The following is an 18,772-nucleotide window of genomic DNA, read 5'->3' on the forward strand; positions in this document are numbered from 1 at the left end:
TGGAAACTGGACTGACAAGGGTTGAATGCTAAACTGTTTAGATCCATACTCTTACACAGTTACAGAGGCACTGAAACAACTTAGTTTTCACTTTAGCCAATAAATATGACTGATAACTGACATTGGCATTCTGTAGTTAAATTATTGTCCTTCTGTGGCTACTGACATGCAGTATTAAAGTACAGAGTGGATTTCTGTAAAGGATGATCATTATTCCCTGCCAAATAATTCATAAACATGCTATTCATTGCAAATACGTTTCACATTTCCTTTTTTACTATGACTTTGTGTGTGTATGAAATTCCTGTAAATTTTTCACGTTATTAGAAGTCTTTTCTAGAAAATCTTAGGGTGGCTGTTATTATCTGCAGCTATTATTTACATCACAGATATTCTCCTTAGCCTATCATTAAAAATAAAAATTCTTCCAGCAGCATGAGAATTTTTCAACTTTTAGTCACACAACATGAAGTCTATTGTTTTGCAGTGTCTTTATTATATGATTTGTTGACTACATTTGAAATTAACTCGATCCCTGAGATTCTCCTAGTGAAAGGTGATGCTAGTACATGGCATATTAGTTTGCAGGTAATGTATGTTCAATACAGATTTTAGAGTTCAATGTGACAATTTTTTTCCCATAATCTATGATCAACTGCTTTATAAAATTGGCATTGAGCATTTGAAATAACTGCCTCCCTTCTGTCCAGTGTGTATTGAGTAATAGGCCTCTAAAAGGGCAAGGTGGTTTTATGTATGCTGCCATCACCACAATCCTGCTTGCAGGAGCCTCTACTGAGGATGCTGGGGCCACACACACACACACACACACACACACACACACACACACACACACAAGATTTTAGGAGGGTCTAATGTGTGGAGAAGATATCACTTCTCTCTATTTGTAAATGTAGTATTTGGAGGAAGTACTAGGATGACTGTGGCTATTGTGCCAGGAAATCATGTACACTTTGGAGGCTTTGAATCTACATTGAAGTTCTGGCAGACAATCACCACTAGGTTGTAACTAGGTACAGAGTAACAGAAAACAGCACTTTTAGCATCTTTGTGTGGTTATTTTACAACAAAATGTCATTTACACAAGCTATGCCAACAATTTTAAGATTGTATAACAAATGGCATCTTTGCTAATTATAAAGTGATGGCTAGTTAAAGCAAACTGACAAAACTTATGAGAGGAAAATGAATGTTTTTCATAGTGATAATCAGCACTCAACAGAGAATAGTAAACTATTTGCAATACAAATACTCGCTAAATCTAACTACAATACTAATTTCGAATAGCCTTTGAGGGACTTACTACCTCCATCATCATGTGTACATATTTACTACAGAAATTACAACATTTTTGTGCTTTCCTTCCCTCCTCTTCCCCACCCCACACACATGCGTTTATGTAATCTGCCACATTTAAGGAAAAAATGTATAAATTTATATGGACAAATAATTGTTTCAAATACCAGATGTTGTCACTTCATAAGAAGACATTCCAAAAAGGATTCAAGACAGAGAAGTTAGAAATTATCCCAAGTAAAAATTACTGAATATATTATGTAGAAATTTGCTTTTGACAAAAGGAAAAATTGAACCCGGTTTTCCTGCCTTGGTCACATGCTACAACGAGAATTTGGCAGGGTCCAGAATGCATACTTAGATGGCCGTATTATTCACACAACTAGTCATTAAGGCAGGAATCTAGGCTCCAATCCCAGTCAAGGCAGCAATTTTCATATTTTGATTCGTAAGTATATCATCACAATAACTCATAATTCCTATCTGTAGTGACAAATGCAAGGAACTAATTCTTAAAATATACACACTAAAACTATTGCACAAGCTCACTGATACTACTTCGGCTAATGTTAAGAGAGGACTGCCCCCCCCCCCCCCTAAAGTCTTTGTTGTGGTGACAGTCTGATTTGTAGCTAAGTCTGAGATCTAGGTTATGTTTGAAGGTGACAATTTGGCTGAGAGTTGGCAAAGCTAATGGATGTAAAAGCAGAAAAATCTTGTGGTGGTAATAAGATGACTAGTAGTGAAGCCCCATCTTTATCTCCATGCCATACTGAAAAATACAGGGGAGGAGGTTCAAATTTAACTTTTACCGATACTTCAGTTCATTTAGTGTAAATTATAATGCTCTATTTTGCCTGCTTTCCCTAGTTTTCTGCCAGGGGCCTATAATATTACAATGAGTGTAATCATTACAGGCACTACAGTGAAAGCCTGAACACCAATGGAGAGCTGCATTGCTTACACAGCTCTACAAAATAAAATTTTTTTTTCGTTGCCAGGGAAGTTTGAACGAAAATGGGATATTGTTATGATACTCATTCCGAGTATATTTGTACTTTTTCCAAATTGGCTCTGGTTTTTGAGACATAGGTTATTTGTGGAAATGAGAGTTTCATGTGGATAATATCGACTGCAGGGTCCATATATGGTGTAATGTATTTGCTACCTGTTTTTTAATTAGTGATATTGTACTATCTTTATTAAACAATTGTGCTCAGGGAGTGCATCTGTGTGGTTGAGGATTACATCATGCAAACATCACACTGTCAGCATGTGTTCAGTCCTGTTGTGTGGTGCGTGTGTTGAAGATATTGAGGGTTGTGCAGATTTGAATTCGGCGGTACTCGACATTCATTTGTTGGCCGAGGTAATCCCCGCAACAGCCGATAGGTAGCGTTCAGTATAAACAAGAAAAATGGCGATGGTCGAAAGTCACACACATGTGCAGTGCAGCTTCAAGGAGATAGAACCTTTTCATCGTGACGTAGCAAATAAGAGGTGAGTATTCATTTCACACAAAACAATTAATGATGTTTGTTGGATGTGATTGACATGCAAATACAAGAAAGTTCTGCATAATATGTAGTATTTGTGCAATTTTGTTTTAGGAAAACATGAGTTCTTCACGCCGTCTTTGCGTGAACCATCCACATGAGTTATGCTACATTTGTGGTGAATACGTTCTTCAAAAGAACAGGAAGAATATCACTCCTTTTGTGAAGGAAGCGTATCTGGCATATTTCGGAATTAAACTTGGAGATCAAGACAAGGCGTGGGCACCCCATAAAGTTTGTAAATGCTGTGTGGAGTGCTTACGGCAGTGGACAAAACGAAAAAGGAAAAGCTTAAACTTCGGAGTGCCTATAGTATGGCGAGAGCAGAAGAACCATACAGATGATTGCTATTTTTGCATTGTTAATGTGAAAGGTTTTAATAGGTTCAAAAAATGAAAGTGGGAATATCCCAATTTGGAGTCAGCAAGAAGACCGGTGGTGCACAGCAACGATGTTCCTGTACCAACCTTCACAACATTACCCACGCTAACATCATCAGACGACGATGTGCACGGCGAGGAATGTATAAGTAGTGGTTCGGAATACGAAGGACGTGAGACACAACCCCAGCAGTTCGACCAGAAGGAGCTCAGTGACTTGATACGAGAACTCAATCTTTCAAAGCAAGCATCAAACTCTTAGCATCCAGGCTTAAGGAAAAGAACTGTCTTCATCCAAGTGTTAAAATAACAGCTTACCGGACGAGAGAAGAAAACCTTCTTCCATACTTCAACCAAGAAGAGGTTATAGTGTATTGCAGCAATATACCTGGACTTTTACTTGAATTGGGGCTGCCGGAATATAGACCAGAGGACTGGCGTCTCTTCATAGACAGTTCCACTAGAAGTTTAAAATGTGTTCTCCTACACAATGGCAATCGTTACGCATCTATTCCTATTGCCCACTCAACAAAACTTTGTGAAGCATATGCTAACATCAAGATGGTTCTGCAGAAAATTCAGTATATGCAGCACCAGTGGTTGATTTGTGTTGATTTGAAAATGGTGAACTTCTTGCTTGGACAACAAAGTGGATACACAAAGCACCCAAGTTTTATCTGCATGTGGGATAGTAGGGCAAAGTGCGAACATTGGAAGCAGAAAACATGGCCTCCAAGGGAACATATGGCTGTTGGTGAAGCAAACATCATTAATGAACCTCTGGTTAGTAGGGACAAGATTGTTCTTCCACCATTACATATTAAGTTAGGACTAATGAAGCAATTCACAAAAGCTTTAGACAGAAATGGTAATTGCTTCACATACATCTGCAATACGTTCCCTGGACTCAGTAGTGAAAAACTTAAGGCAGGAATATTTGATGGTCCTCAAATTCGCAGGCTCATCAACGATACCAATTTTACAAGTGTCATGACTGTCACTGAAGCATCGGCCTGGAACAGTTTTGTCGCTGTTGTAAAATGTTTTTTGGGCAATCATAAAGCTCCCAATTACGAGGAACTGGTCAAAAACATGCTCACTAACTTTCAAAACTTAGGAGCTAACATGAGCATAAAATTACACTTCCTTCACAGCCACTTGGATCGATTTCCTCGTAATCTAGGTGATTTCAGTGAGGAACAAGGAGAGCGGTTCCATCAAGATATGAAAGGAATAGAGGAAAGATATAAAGGAAGATGGGACAGGCATATGATGGCAGATTATTGCTGGAATCTGCAACGTGACTGTTCTGAAGAGACCTATAAAAGGAAAGCGTGCAGGAAGCGGTTCGTCATGGACGGAAAATGATATACTTACAGAGAAACTTTTCAATTATGTTTTATACGTGGACAAATGCCTATCAGGTTTTCATAGAAGCTATTTATAAAGATTATTTTCTTTTTTCATTGTAGTTTGTAGCGCTCGAGTTCAGTATTAGCAATTTTTTCTAATTTTTTGAATAAATCATGCATTATCTCAAAAATTAGAGCCAAACTGCATAAATGGTTGCTATATTCGTCCTCAGCACCACTAACCCATCCTAAAGCCACTCAAATATCCTTGGCAAGAAAATGAGTGTTGACCAGTGTTATCATTCCCATTATGATCACAACTGTGGCACAATTCAAATGTGCTTAATTTTATATAGTTACATAAATTCTTGAATTACCTCTCGATTCGCACACTCTTGCAATTCTTCTTTCACGTTCACAGTGGATGGGCAAACCCAGACCTGTGGTAATAATAAAACCACATAATTAGTGTGCTTAAGCAGTTGTAATTTTAATAGCTTTCTGTAAAACTTATGACACTATTAAGTTTAACAATAATAATAATTTTATTACTAGTTCTTTTTTCTGAGAGGAATTATCTCAAACAATGGAAACTCCAGGTTGGGATATCAGCAAAAGATAGAATGCTGCTGACTGTAAAGATGACATGTCAAACTGCAAACAGATACAATGAAAAGAAACTTACACATTAGTTTTGTCCTTTTCTGACTAAGGTAATCAGTAAGTGTCTTTTCACTGTGTCTGCCTGCAACTTAGTGTCTCATCTTTCCCTTATGTTATCGATATTCACATAGAAAAGATGTGTCATATATATCATAAACCATTTGCCCGTAATGGAAAGTCAAGGATTGAATAAAAACAATAATATGACGGTAGATCACTACTCACCATATAGCGAAGATGCTGAGTCTCAGACACGCAAAGTGAAAAGACTACTACAGTGGCCAGAGACAGTGGTCACATGTACGTGTATGCAAATTGTTCTTGTGCAAATGTGTATAGGCATTTTCTACATCAAAAGGAAGCCTTTTGGTCAGAAGTTAAAATGCAAAATAAGTTTTTCTGTTGCCCCTGTGTTACTCAATGTTTCTTCTGTATGGTAAGTGCTCATCTATTTTTTCGTAATATTGTTACAAATGACTTTTTCTCAACAGGTGATTTTCTTATACCTATGGATGATACACAAACCTGCTCAGTAACAAAATGTCCTGGATACAGGCATGACAATTCTTACAATGAAGTCAAAAAAATGTAGAGAAATGAGATTTTCAAAGTTCAGGGGCTGAGAGCTGGGGGATATTCATCCGTACCCTGTTTCTCCAAGGCTCAGCTTACACAGACTGACCCGTTTCAACGAAGATTTTTTTGGTTAGGTAGTCAATTTACCCCGTTATATTCCAAGGGCTAATTTTGTGTGAGTTCTTGCATTTGTGTTTTCGTTGCTTCTCCTGAATTCTTCTAGGTGAAAGAAATGAAAGAAGGAACACAAAATTCACAGTGACAGAAAAGTTTGTTTCAGTTTCCCCATTAAATTTCAGCCTCAAAACTGGATGATATTGCCACATTTTAAAGAAAACGAACAAGAACTAAGTTTTTGCATTAATTTTAAGTTAAGATGTAATGGATTTTGGTCCAAAAAATATATTTTTCAAAAATATTATTTCCTTGATCTACACAGTTTAATCTACGTTGTGTGTGAATTTTATTATCATAGTAGCTTCAGAAATGCCTTTAAATTGTTAAACTGCTCTGCACTTGCGGCCACTCCCACCTTTTCTAACATTTGGGAAACTGCTTGCTTCAGCGGAGTTTGTCAGTGTGAAGGCTATTTTCTTTTGATAACTTTGGCTGACATCTATACCTTTGCCTGAAAACATTGTTGCATGTGGTTCATTTACATTTTGACAATACCAACACACATTATGGGTGGAAGGTTGAATTTGCAAACCTTCACATGGAAGTCAAGATTTATGCATAATGGGTAGTGGAAAAACTGTGTTCAGGAAATGGAAGTTTCATGGAAATCGGTTTACCAACAAAACAGAGGACGTAGTTCAAAATTAAGCTTCCACATAAAAACTTGGAATGGGAGAATTGTACAGGTGTGTCAATGATGATATGGATTCAGACTTACTGATTTAGATCTTGTCTGCCAGGTTAGAGCTTGTCTGTCAGGCTATAAAGTTTTCATGTTCATGTGTTAGCTGTAAAAATACAGAATGCACAATTGTTGTTGAAGAAAGAAGAGTGGGAATAGCTTGTGATTTTAAATTAATTTGTAATTTATGCGGCTATGAATTTTCATTTTCCTCCTCCAAAAAAATCGACACTGGTACATATGATAGCAATTTTAGGTTAACATATGCTATGAGATGCTTTGGACAAGGCAGAGAAGGAGGTAATTTATTGTGTGGTTCCTTGAACATGCCTCCAACTTGTGAAAGGTTTGAAAAAATAAATAAAGAAATGTCTGAAGGTGTATGCGATACTGCCAAAGTTTCTATGAAGAAAGCAGTTGAGGAATTGGTGGAAATAAACAAACAAAAAATAGATCCTAGAGTAGGTATTCATGACTGAATATCCTACAAATGTTACTGACCCATATGTGTCTGCAGATGGGACCTGGATGAAAAGGGGTCACACATCCCTATATGGAGTTGCATCTGTTATAGGTATTGACTCAGATAAAGTTTTAGATGTAGAAATTATGTCTAAATACTGCCACCAGTGTGCAACAAGGAAAATGTCCAACAATGAAGACAGTGAGAAACTGTGGAAAGAAAGGCATGCAATAGCATGCTCTAATAATTATAGTGGCTCAAGTGGGGGCATGGAGGCTGCTGCAGTTGTTAGGATGTTTTCCAGATCTGAGGACCAGTATGGTGTCAGAGATACTAAATACCTTTATGATGGGGACTCCTCTTTGTTCAAAGCTGTGACAGACAAAAATCTGTACAATACAACAATAGAAAAGTTGGTATGTGTTTGCCAAATCAAAAAGAGGCTTGGTGGTAGGCTTCGTCATTTGCTGAAAGAGAAGAAAGGTGAAGTACGTGAAGCTGGAAAACCACTAGGAGGAAAAAGCAGGTTTACTCTGAAAGAAATTGGTTCTCTTCATTTATTTTATGGGACAGCTATCAGGAAAAACCCACACAATTTAGAGGTAATGAGGCATGTTGTGTGGGCAATTTTTTTCCACAAACTATCCACTGACAAAACACCAATGCACGATCTGTGTCCGATAGGCAATTGGTGTACATCCAACAAGAGAAATGGGATGTATTCACATAAACACTAATTACCAGAACTTTTTTTTCTAGTGCTCTCAACTACTAAGGTCATTAGTGCCCAGTCACAAATGTTAGTGCACTAATAGCGTAGAAAAACGCAAGGGGGCAACAACAGGATGTACTTACAAAGACACAGATAAACAAAATAAAAGAGTTAGATTTTCTTGGACAAGTCCGTCAATGTCATAAAACTAAGAATATGAGCAGCTGCTCGAGTGTCATCAGCTAAAAGTTCCTGTAAGGTAGACAGCAGACACAGGACAACACGAGAGTGAATAAAATGGGGACAGGACAATAAAATATGGTGCACCATCAATGGATGACCACAGGGGCACTGCGGGGCGGGGTCACCGGACAACAGGTCGCGGTGGCTAAATAGTCAGTGCCCAATCCGCAACCTGGCCAAAATGACCTCCTCTCGCCGGGAAGGGTGTGAGGAGGTCGTCCAAGCCATCAGGATCGGTTTTATGGCCCTAACCCCACCAACATCAGTTGATGAGACACAAAGCACACCAACGTGGCCAGGAATCCACAAAAAAGGACACAAGCGCCAGCATCAGCTAGTGATTGAAGGGACCGTTTAATTCATTGCACGAGAGGGTGGTCCGAATATGGGTCACGGAGACTCTGAATGGCGCTCAAAGAATCAGAGCAGATGCATAGGGAGAATGACGATGGCGGCGGATATACTGAACAGCCTGATAGAGAGCAAAAAGCTCCGCTGTAAAGCTTGAACACTGGTCAAGGAGCCAGTATCGAAAAGTATCATCCCCAACTACGAAGGCACATCCGATGCCAGCAGTAGTCTTGGAGCCATCTGCGTAAATAAAGATGTTATTAGCCAGCCTCGAACAAAGTTCAACAAACCTCAAGCAGTATATCGAATCCGGGGTCCTCTCCTTCAAGGTGAACGCGAACCTGAGCCTGGAGCCAATGTGGCGTCGGGCTCTCACCCACTCGAAAAGTCGTAGGGAAGGTGAAATCAAGTTGCTGAAGCACGCGACGAAAGCGAACTCCAGGAGGTAACAGGGCAGAGACGTACAGACTGTATTGGCAGTCGAAAGAGTCGTCAAAGAAGAAGAAATATGACAGGTGGTGGGGCATTGACATCAGTCGGCAGGCGTACTGACAAAGCAACATATCACGCCAGTAGTTGAGCGGTAATTCGGCAGCATCGGCACACAGACTCTCAACAGGGCTGGTGTAGAATGCTCCAGTCGCCAGACGTAACCCCTGATGGTGGATAGAGTTTAGACGGCGTAAGATGGACGGCCGGGCAGAGGAGTAGACAAAGCTTCCATAATCCAGCTTTAACCGGGCAATGGACCAATATAAGCAAAGCAGGACCATTCGATCTGCTACCCATGGCGTCCCACTGAGAACACGGAGGGCATTTAGGGAACAGGTACAATGAGCAGCCACGTAAGACACATGTGGAGACCAGCAAAGTTTCCTGTCAAATATAAGACCTAAAAATTTTGTTGTCTCCACGAATGGGAGAGCAACAGGACCGAAATGTAAGGCTGGGGGAAGAAACTGTTTGTAACGCCAGAAGTTCATACAGACCGTTTTCTCACCAGAAAAACGGAAATTGTTAGCGACACTCCAGGAATATAGACGGTCAAGACAATGCTGAAGGCAGCGCTCCAGGAGACATGTTCTCTGAGCACTGCAGTAAATCGTAAAGTTGTCCACGAAAAGGGAGCCTGAAACGTCAGCTGGAAGGCAATCCATTATTGGATTGATAGCTATGGCAAAAAGGGCCATGCTCAAAACAGAGCCCTGGGGCACCCCATTCTCCTGGTGTCGTAAGCCTTCTCCAAATCGAAGAACACAGCCACCGTCTGGCGCTTACACAAAAAATTGCTCATAATGAAGGTTGACAAGGTGGTCAACAGCAGAGCGGCACCTACGAAATCCACATTGGACATTGGTAAGAAGGCGTCGAGATTCAAGGAGCCAAACCAATCGAGAATTTACAATGTTCTCCGTCACGTTGCAGATGCAGCTGGTAAGGGACATGGGGCAATAACTTGAAGGAAGGTGTTTGTCCTTTCCTGGTTTGGGTATGAGAACAACAATTGCTTCACACCAGCGTGTGGGAACATGACCTTCAGTCCAGATGTGATTATAGGCGTGAAGAAGAAAGCCTTTACCTGCAGGAGAAAGGTTCTTCAGCATCTGAATATGGATACCATCGGGCCCCGGAACAGAGGATCAGGACTGGGTGAGTGCACTTTCGAGTTCCCACACGGTGAAGGCAGCATTGTAACTTTCACGATTCAAAGACTGGAAAGAAGTTGGCCGTGCCTCCTATGCTTGTTTTCAGGGGAGGGCAGAGATCAAAACCTCCGCGAAAAAGCCGCCGAAGGTACTTGAGACATCATCAGGACCCACAAGGACTTCATTCGCTACAGTCAGGCCAGAAATCGGGGAGTGGACCTTGGTGCCAGATAGCCGGCGCAGGCCACCCGAGACAACCGAAGGAGGAGTAAAACTGTTGAATGAGCTGGTGAAAGCCACCCAGCAAGGCTTTTTGCTTCCTTTGATAACACGACAACATTGTGCAACGAGTCGTTTGTAACTGATACAGTTCGCCATCGTACGGTGGCGTTGGAAGGAGCGTAAAGCACGTCGTCGAGCACAAATAGCATCACTGCATGCTGTAGCCCACCAGGGGACTGGGACTCGCCGTGGAGAAGAGGAAGTACAAGAGATTGGATATTCAGCAGCAGTGAGAATAACGTCTGTGAGGTATGTGACCTGACTATCGCAGCTGGAGAAGTTTTGATCATTGAAGGTCGCCAGGGAGGTGAAAAGCCCTTAGTCGGCTTTAGAGATGTTCCAACTAGTGGAACGTGGAGAAAGGGGTGTGATGCAAGAGATGGATTACACATGGGAAATGGTCGCTGGATTATGTGTCAGACAGAGCATACCACTCGAACCGACGTGCAAGTTGGATAGTGTATAATGAGAGGTCCAAGTGAGAATAGGTATGTGTTGCATCCGAAAGGAAGGTAGGTGCACCAGTACTTAAGCAGACTAGATTGAGGTGGTTGAAAAGGTCTGCCAAGAGGGAGCCTCTCGGGCAGGATGCTGGAGAGCCCCAAAGGAAATGGTGGGCATTAAAGTCTCCAATCAACAAAAATGGTGTAGGAAGCTGAGCAATCAATTGTATCATGTCTGCCATAGTAAAGGCAGACAATGATGGAGTGTAAACAGTACAAATGGAAAATGTGAAAGTAGAGAGAATAATTCGGACGGCAACTGCCTGCAGATCTGTATGCAATGTGATTGGATCATAGTAGACATCATCCCGAACCAGCAACATGACCCCTCCATGAGCCGGAATACCTGCCACAGGGGGTAGGTCGAAACGCATGGAGGTATAGTGTGCCAGGTCAATACGATCGCATGGGCGTAACTTCATTTCTTGGAGACCTACAAGCAGGCAGTGCATTCGAAGGAGCAATTTTAGCTCCTCTCGGTTGGACCAAATGGCGTGAATATTCGATTGAAGAAGTGCCATTATGAAAACAAAAAGAAAGAGCAGAAACAAGAAAGGATCAACTCGATGGCCACTGAGGGTCTGGCTTCGAGGGAGCACTGGTGCTGCAGTTGATAGGTGGTGAGTCATGGTCCATCAACTCAACAGTTGTGTCTGCCATCTTCCTGAGCTGGTCAGGAGGGGCAGCTTCCTCCGCCGGTGAAAGGCCAGATGATCGGCTCGGAGCGGTGCAGCCTGGCGAAACTGAGGATAGCCGGGGATGGCAACCGCTGGGTGGCGCAGGAGAAGTCTTGTTTCTATGAGCCTTCTTTGAAGAATTACATTTTGTCGAAGTAACAGTTGATGGCTATGAAGTTTGAGTATGCAAGAAATCTTCGCGTGTTGGTTCTTTTTTCGAAGGTCCAAGCATCTGATTTAGAGGTCCTTGTCTTAACAGTACCAGATGATGATGTTTGAGCCTTAGGGTCGGTGGGAGTGAGAGGAGACACTGATCGGGCGATCTTAGCACTGGCCAATCTGACGACCAAATCACTAAATGTTAGATCACATGTCTGTGTAGCTACCTCCCTGGTAGGCCAAGGAGAGGCGAAAATGGTACTGTATTTACCTGCCAGAAGCACAGTGGGCTTTCTGCTATTGAATAACTTGCGAGCAGCCGAGATCGACACCTTCTCTTTCACTCGAATTTCCTGTATACTTTTCTCATCTTGTAGACGGGGCAGTCGCGAGAGGAGGCAGCATGGTCGCCCATACAGTTGATGCAACGAGGGGACGGAGGTGGACAGTCACCCTCATGGGCATCCCTGCCACAGCTAATGTATTTAGCCCCACTTGAACAAGACTGCCGTGTATGATTAAACTGCTGACATTGGTAACACCTTGTAGGGTAGGGTACATACGGCTGAACAAAAATGATCTCATAACCCGCTTTAATTCGTGAAGGCAATTGCACATTGTCGAAAGTCAGGAATATAGTTCAGGTCGGTATGAGGTCCTTGTCGATCCTTTTCACAACCCGATGGATGGCCATCACTCCCTGATCAGAGAGGAAAGACAGAATCTCCTGATCAGTTAGTCCTTCGAGTGACCTGGTACACATCATGCCACATGATGCGACGAATTCAAGGTGTGGTGGGCCTCCATCTGTACAGCAAATGTGTGTAAGAGTGTGGCTCGAAGTAATTTTTGGGCCTGGAAGGTGCCCTCTGTCTCTAACATTAAGGTACCGTTGCGCAACCAAGTACAAGATTTCACTGGTCCAGCAATCGCACCTACACCCTTCTGAATGACAAAAGGGTTGACTGTTGAGAAATCGTGACCATCAGATCTTGTGACAAAAAGAAACTTTGGTGCTGGTGGTAGAATTTTCGGAACAGGAGTTTCATTTAGCTTTCATTTTTGGGCAGAAGACATGGAAGAAGAAGAGAAATCTACTGCGGATGAATCCCCCATCATTGCCAGCGTCTCCTATGGTGTGCTCCTTCCTTGTGGGGGCCCTCTCAGAGGGCACTCCCGCCTTAGGTGATTGTTCACACCTCAGGACATATCTCCCGAGAAACGGATGGAGGGACCAATCGGCATGTTCGGAAGGTAACAGCTCAGGCAATCACCACTCCCTGGGCCTGGCCTTTATCAGGGGGTACATACGTGCCTTACTTGTCTAGCCAGGGTGGGGAATTACGCGTTACCCCGTCACCGGCTATGTGTGCGAACACCTGGGTCGGCCTTCAGACACGCACAGGGAGGAAAGAAAAGAGGAAAGAGAGAAAGGGATAAGGGGACAAAAGAAAGAATCTCAAACGCCAAAGCGGAGAACAAGACACGGAAAAGAAGACAAGGAGAATGAGGCAGATATAGAAGTAAGGGTATGAAAGCACGGAGAAGAGTGAACGTAGGGAAAGACCTATAGAGGAAGAAAGTGTGAGGATGGAGAAAAACAAAGGAAACTGAATCCTGGAGTTTCCAAATGTCCGTCTCCAGACGAAGGCTGTTACTCCCAAGAAGAGGGAGTGTGAAGGGGAGGTATGGGGGGGGAGGATTGGGGGGGGGGGAGGATTGGGGATGAGGAGGGATGGGGAAGGAGAACTGCACTAGCTCAGGGCCCCGTGCACGCCACGTGCGTATCCACAAAAAGAGTTGTGGACCACAGAACCTGTTATGAATGCATTGAAGCCCACATTCAGGTTTCTTGCAAACCCTGATTTATTGAGGAAGTGTCTTCACAGAAAGACACAAAATGCAAATGAAAGCCTGAGAGCCTCAATAATTTAATTTGGATTACACACTCAAAAAGGACATTCTGTGGACTTGAAGTACTTAAAATAAGTGTCTATGATGCAGTTTTATGTTACAATAACAGAAATAATGGCAGATTTGAAGTGCTGAAGAGAGTTGGTATAGATCCTGGTGTGTTTACAACAAAAGTATTTTACACCATCGACAATAGCAGGGTCAAGAAAGCTAATAAATCAGTGTCTTACCTGCAAATACAGGCCGGGCAGATTCGAAAAGGAGGGAAGCGAAACATGGCGGATTTCAAAATTAAGGTAAGCTTATTACATATATAAGTATGAGAAGAAAATCTTTGAACCTCATTTTCTCTGTTTTACATCTCTTACATTATTAGAAGCCTTTTCTGAAGAAGTACATGTGCTAATCCTATGAAATTTTCAGGAACTGTTCAAATGTGTTGCTGTCTCTCTAGAACTAAAAACTACGAGATCCTGCAATTACATTCTGATTTTTAGATGATTGTATGTAGAAAAAAAGTTAATTTTGGATATGCAAAATTAAAAACTCTGTTAATGATACAATTTGTACCATAAATGAATAATTGTAGTTCAGTGGTTTTATAACCTTCTCAGGACCCTACAATAAAATTTTCAGATTAATTGCATGATTAGAATGAGCTATGGCTTTTTATAAAAAGACAATAAAAAATTAAAAACTACAATTTCTGGAAAAATATTAATCCTGCATATTTTATTATATTTTTCCATTAAAACACAACTCAGCTGCTTTACACATGTAAAATTTTGGGTTTGTAAATTAATAAATATGGCTTTAATGACTTATTAAAAAAATGTTTACACTTCCCATTACATCCTAACTTAAGCAATGTAATTCACCAGAAGTTGACAGTGACATTAAAGTACAATACATAATACTTGTTATCAACAATGAACAGCACATCACATGATTAAGTTTTGTGTGAGTATTAACACACAAATAATTAATATGACTGCAGCAGATGTAGATTGGGAATGTAAATATGTGCTGGCTAAAAGGCAATGAAAATTTTGTCTCTCCTATTGTGTAATAGGAGCCCAGCCACAATATCATTCTTTGGGATGGGCATAAACAGAAAAGAAGTGATGGAGATACTTTTTGGATTCCGCCTTGTACACTTCAGTAGTGGTTAGCCACCTGCTTAGGGCTACCTCACAACATACTTTTTGAGGAAATTTGTGTACTGGGCAAGAAGTACACACCAAATACCACATGAGGCCGCCACCAACATACAGGCACAAACCCTTGCCTGACATCTATCAGTTCCATGTGAGCAGCCTCCAGATGGTGCTCCCTAACACACATTTCTTCCTGCTTCTGTGCCACCTCCTTCAGCACATCGTGTATGTCCACTCATAGTGTAGACAGCCAATAGGAAATAATGTCAACTGCACACTTCACAGCTTTTGCCTCCACTGGGCAGACAGGGATCTTCCCACTGATGGACTCAAAATACAATGGGATGCAGATGCGTACAAACAAACAGTTACGCACCAGCAGCCAGACCGTAGTTTCAGTGCTGGCAATTCTCACACAATACTCTGAAGATTACCTTCTGACACTACAGTTGCTGTTCACAGAGAACCATAAACAATTACAGAGTCTTTGCAAAGATTTCTATCAGTGACAATATCAGACTGTCAAGAGACTGCAAAATTAGTTAGATACCACTGCATCATGTTCAGGACATCATCCGTCATACATCAAAGTTTAGCAAAGTTAAATACCATTTTGTAAAATACTTTTAATAAATGTTATTTGTTATTTCTTACTGGGTTGACATCTTTGTAATAGCACATCCTGTCACAATAAGAGTTTACGTAGCATAGCATGTGTGGTGTCACAAGGCTTAGGCCTGTCTCACCCCTCATTAAATCGACCAAGACTTATACGAATAACTGTAAGAACAGTTATTATTATTATTATGTTCTTTAAATTTGTTTTTGGGTTTTCAGAAACACTGTGGGAAGAAAATTTATTTATGTTGCAGATAACGTGGAAGACGTTGCCCAACGATCACCACGAAAGCTCGACGTAGCGGCAAGTGAGCAAGGAATAAAACTAATGCTGCAAACTACTGCGAGCCGTGGAAGAGCCTGGGCCGCGAGGGCGTCGAGCTTCCTAGGTTGTTGTTGGACAACATCAAAGGAAAAGATATTCTGCTTTCTCTTTGTAAACAGATGGATCAAGTCTTTAAAGGTTCATGTAAAACGTATAGGCAGATGACACATTAGGTGGGACCCGATGCCTGTAATACTTCCACAGTTATTGAAAAGTTGTTAAACGGCAAAACCAATAGTTCATCATTTATATAGATAAAGAGTAGTACGGATATAGGAAAAGAAGAGTTGCGGCATCAGAACGAAAAGTGATACATCGCTCAGCAACTAACACAGTGGGCGTTACATGGTGAAAACAAATCAACTGATAAAATAGTAAGTCTGTAATTAAGCATAAAGCCATGTAACACTGCACATGCCACTATCAACATTAAGGAACTGTAGCAGAGAAACATTTTTTCTCCTACCATGAATATTTACACTGAATTCACAGTGACATTCTGCTACTACATTTACAACGAACAATCCTCACAGGGGGATAAAATACGTCAATATTCAGTTTGAACACTGACCTGTTAAACACGCATTTGGTACAATGACTTACAGTGTGATATTGGCCAAACAAATAAAAACAACTGCTGGAAAAGTGGGGAGAGTGGTCAAATGCATCTATTTATGACATAAAATACACAGACTGTGTAGGAAGTTCTATGTATTTTTGCTATCTAAGTGGCTTTCAATTAACATGATATACTAAATATGGTTTTTGAAGGGTCCAAGGAGGTTCAGTCCATCCACTCAATATGTGAGAGAAGCTTCCATGTGACATATCCATTGTTAAGCAGTGTTCAAATCTTCAAAACTAGTATTCATCAAATACAACTTTAATCTTATAAGACTATTATTTTAATTGAAGTTTATCTCCCTTATCAAATTATAACACAGTCTTTAGAGGTATTTACTAGAAAATCTGAACCTGCCAATCTCAACCACCTCAACTGACATCACAATTAAAATAGTAAACATACACCACTTGCAAATATTGAAAAGGGGTAAAATAAATGTGATAACAAGAATTATAGTTATTCTCAGGGCAGAGGACTTGGTTTTGCCTACTCAAAACCCAACTGTCACCTTACAAAATAATATGCAGCATGGGCTATAGTGAAGGTCATCATCGCAACTTCCACTCAAAACATAATATACAAGCAGAGTTACATTATCAGTATTCTACTATCTCTCTCTGTATGGCATTACAGAAGGATTCAATTCAAACTGTTTGCTCTGAACCATGAGATGGAAGCGGCTACTTCCAGCATATACAAAATGGTTACAATGATGTCACTAAATACACACGCAAACAAACACGAAGAAAAGTAAGTATGATACAATGTTTCACTCCAAAAATAATAAAGTGAAACTAACAGGACAACCACAGAAAATTGGGGTTTTAGGGTGGGGATAAGTCAAATACGCAACAATAACTACACTATGCCAAAACGAATAATATCCAAAAAAAGTTTACATTACAACATTCCATTACACCAACAAAACCTCAGAAATTGGACATTTCCCTTAACCTATATAGCTCAACCGCAGCTGCTGATGACAAAAAAACAACACCTACAACTCCAAAGGTGGAACCAAAACCCCAACAACTCAAATACTCCATATTCACTACATCAATTAAAACACAATCAACCTACTATAGATACAGAACAGACAAAATATCACAATCACTATAGAATGAAACAAAAATGAAAATTACTTACCAACAAGACCTTCAAGCAATACCACCTAGGTTCACCATCATGTGCCCCCCCCCCACACACACACAAAGAGAGAAAACCTTAACTCACCACCTTCTCCCTATACATCCTCCCCTCAAAAAATGTTCTGTCAGCAATAGTAATCCAAATGAGATTGCAGGTTGTAAGAGTGCCTCTTCCCCTACTTATAACTGATTTAATTGCTCCCAAAGCCTCTCTATCATGTTAGTACAAGCCTCACTGTCACAGCCCTTTAACTCAGTACTGTGGTTAATTACTCAATGATTATAGCCCCTCTTCCCCAAACACTTATACAACGAAAATGCATCAGAAACAATATTGCTACCCCCTCAATATATTCTTCAATCAGACCCACCAGTTACCTCTTACTGCAGCTCAGTAAAACCCGAAAAATACAATCAGCGTACCCATCCCCTGAAGTAACAACCATCCCCTGAAGTAACAACCATCCTCCTCCCCCCCCCCCCAAACACCCACAAACCAACCACAGAACTACCCCTCCCATACTTCCTCTTACCATACTGTGATTTATCAATTTCATCAACAACCACACCTGGCCCAACCAACTTCCTGCTACATTTCACGTACTCTGGACAAACCTCTCGACAAACAGATATCCAATCCAAAACAGGTCTCTCTCTCACAGCAGTCTCATCTGCAGAAATATTTATAAAGGACTTACAACAAAAATAATAAGATAGCAATACAATCTCCCACAGGGCTAATCTAGATTTCTCAAACCAGGTACCACATCTCATAGATCACCAGCTATGTTCGCACTGACATCACATATACATGTCCCTGGCCTGAGCCACCGGAACTCTTGTCAACCTCATATTGTCACCACAAATGTGACACCTAACACATTCAGCAGTAAGACCACCCATCTGCAGAAACTGTTTGTGTGACAGACACCATATCACCACCCTCGCAGAATGTAACGATGTATTTCACTGTCATATCCACACCCAACAAAAAAATCAATGAAAATCATAGAACCCTGTATGCACAACCAACACCAATCTAATCAGACATAACAAAAATGCCAAACATATAAACAAAAGACCTTAATAACTCACTGTAAACACTTCCACAACCCACACTGCCCCACCAACTACTTGAACTGAAGACCACATTAGCACAATACAAGCCAAAACTCAAATGAACTCGGTACACACCTAAAACTCAGCATGTCCACTTCCACCCTCACAGGACACCATCCAAAAACAA

General features: G+C 41.1%; 1 protein-coding gene across 40 annotated transcripts in view; it reads right to left on the minus strand.

The window, feature by feature from the left end:
- The window catches only part of LOC126212861 (zinc finger protein 83-like), a 1,762,073-nt gene that overhangs the window by 1,462,120 nt on the left and 281,181 nt on the right, over positions 1-18,772 (minus strand). For 22 of the 40 annotated variants that reach the window (XM_049940331.1, XM_049940339.1, XM_049940338.1 and 19 more), the window contains exon 3: positions 4,983-5,045. The exons of the other annotated variants lie outside the window; for them this stretch is intronic. In XM_049940331.1, coding sequence (XP_049796288.1) covers positions 4,983-5,045 — 63 coding nt within the window. The remainder of the gene's footprint in view (positions 1-4,982; positions 5,046-18,772) is intronic. 40 annotated transcript variants of the gene reach the window in all.

Source organism: Schistocerca nitens, chromosome 11 (assembly GCF_023898315.1).
Source record: "Schistocerca nitens isolate TAMUIC-IGC-003100 chromosome 11, iqSchNite1.1, whole genome shotgun sequence".
In the NCBI taxonomy this organism is placed as follows: Eukaryota; Metazoa; Arthropoda; class Insecta; order Orthoptera; family Acrididae; genus Schistocerca; species Schistocerca nitens.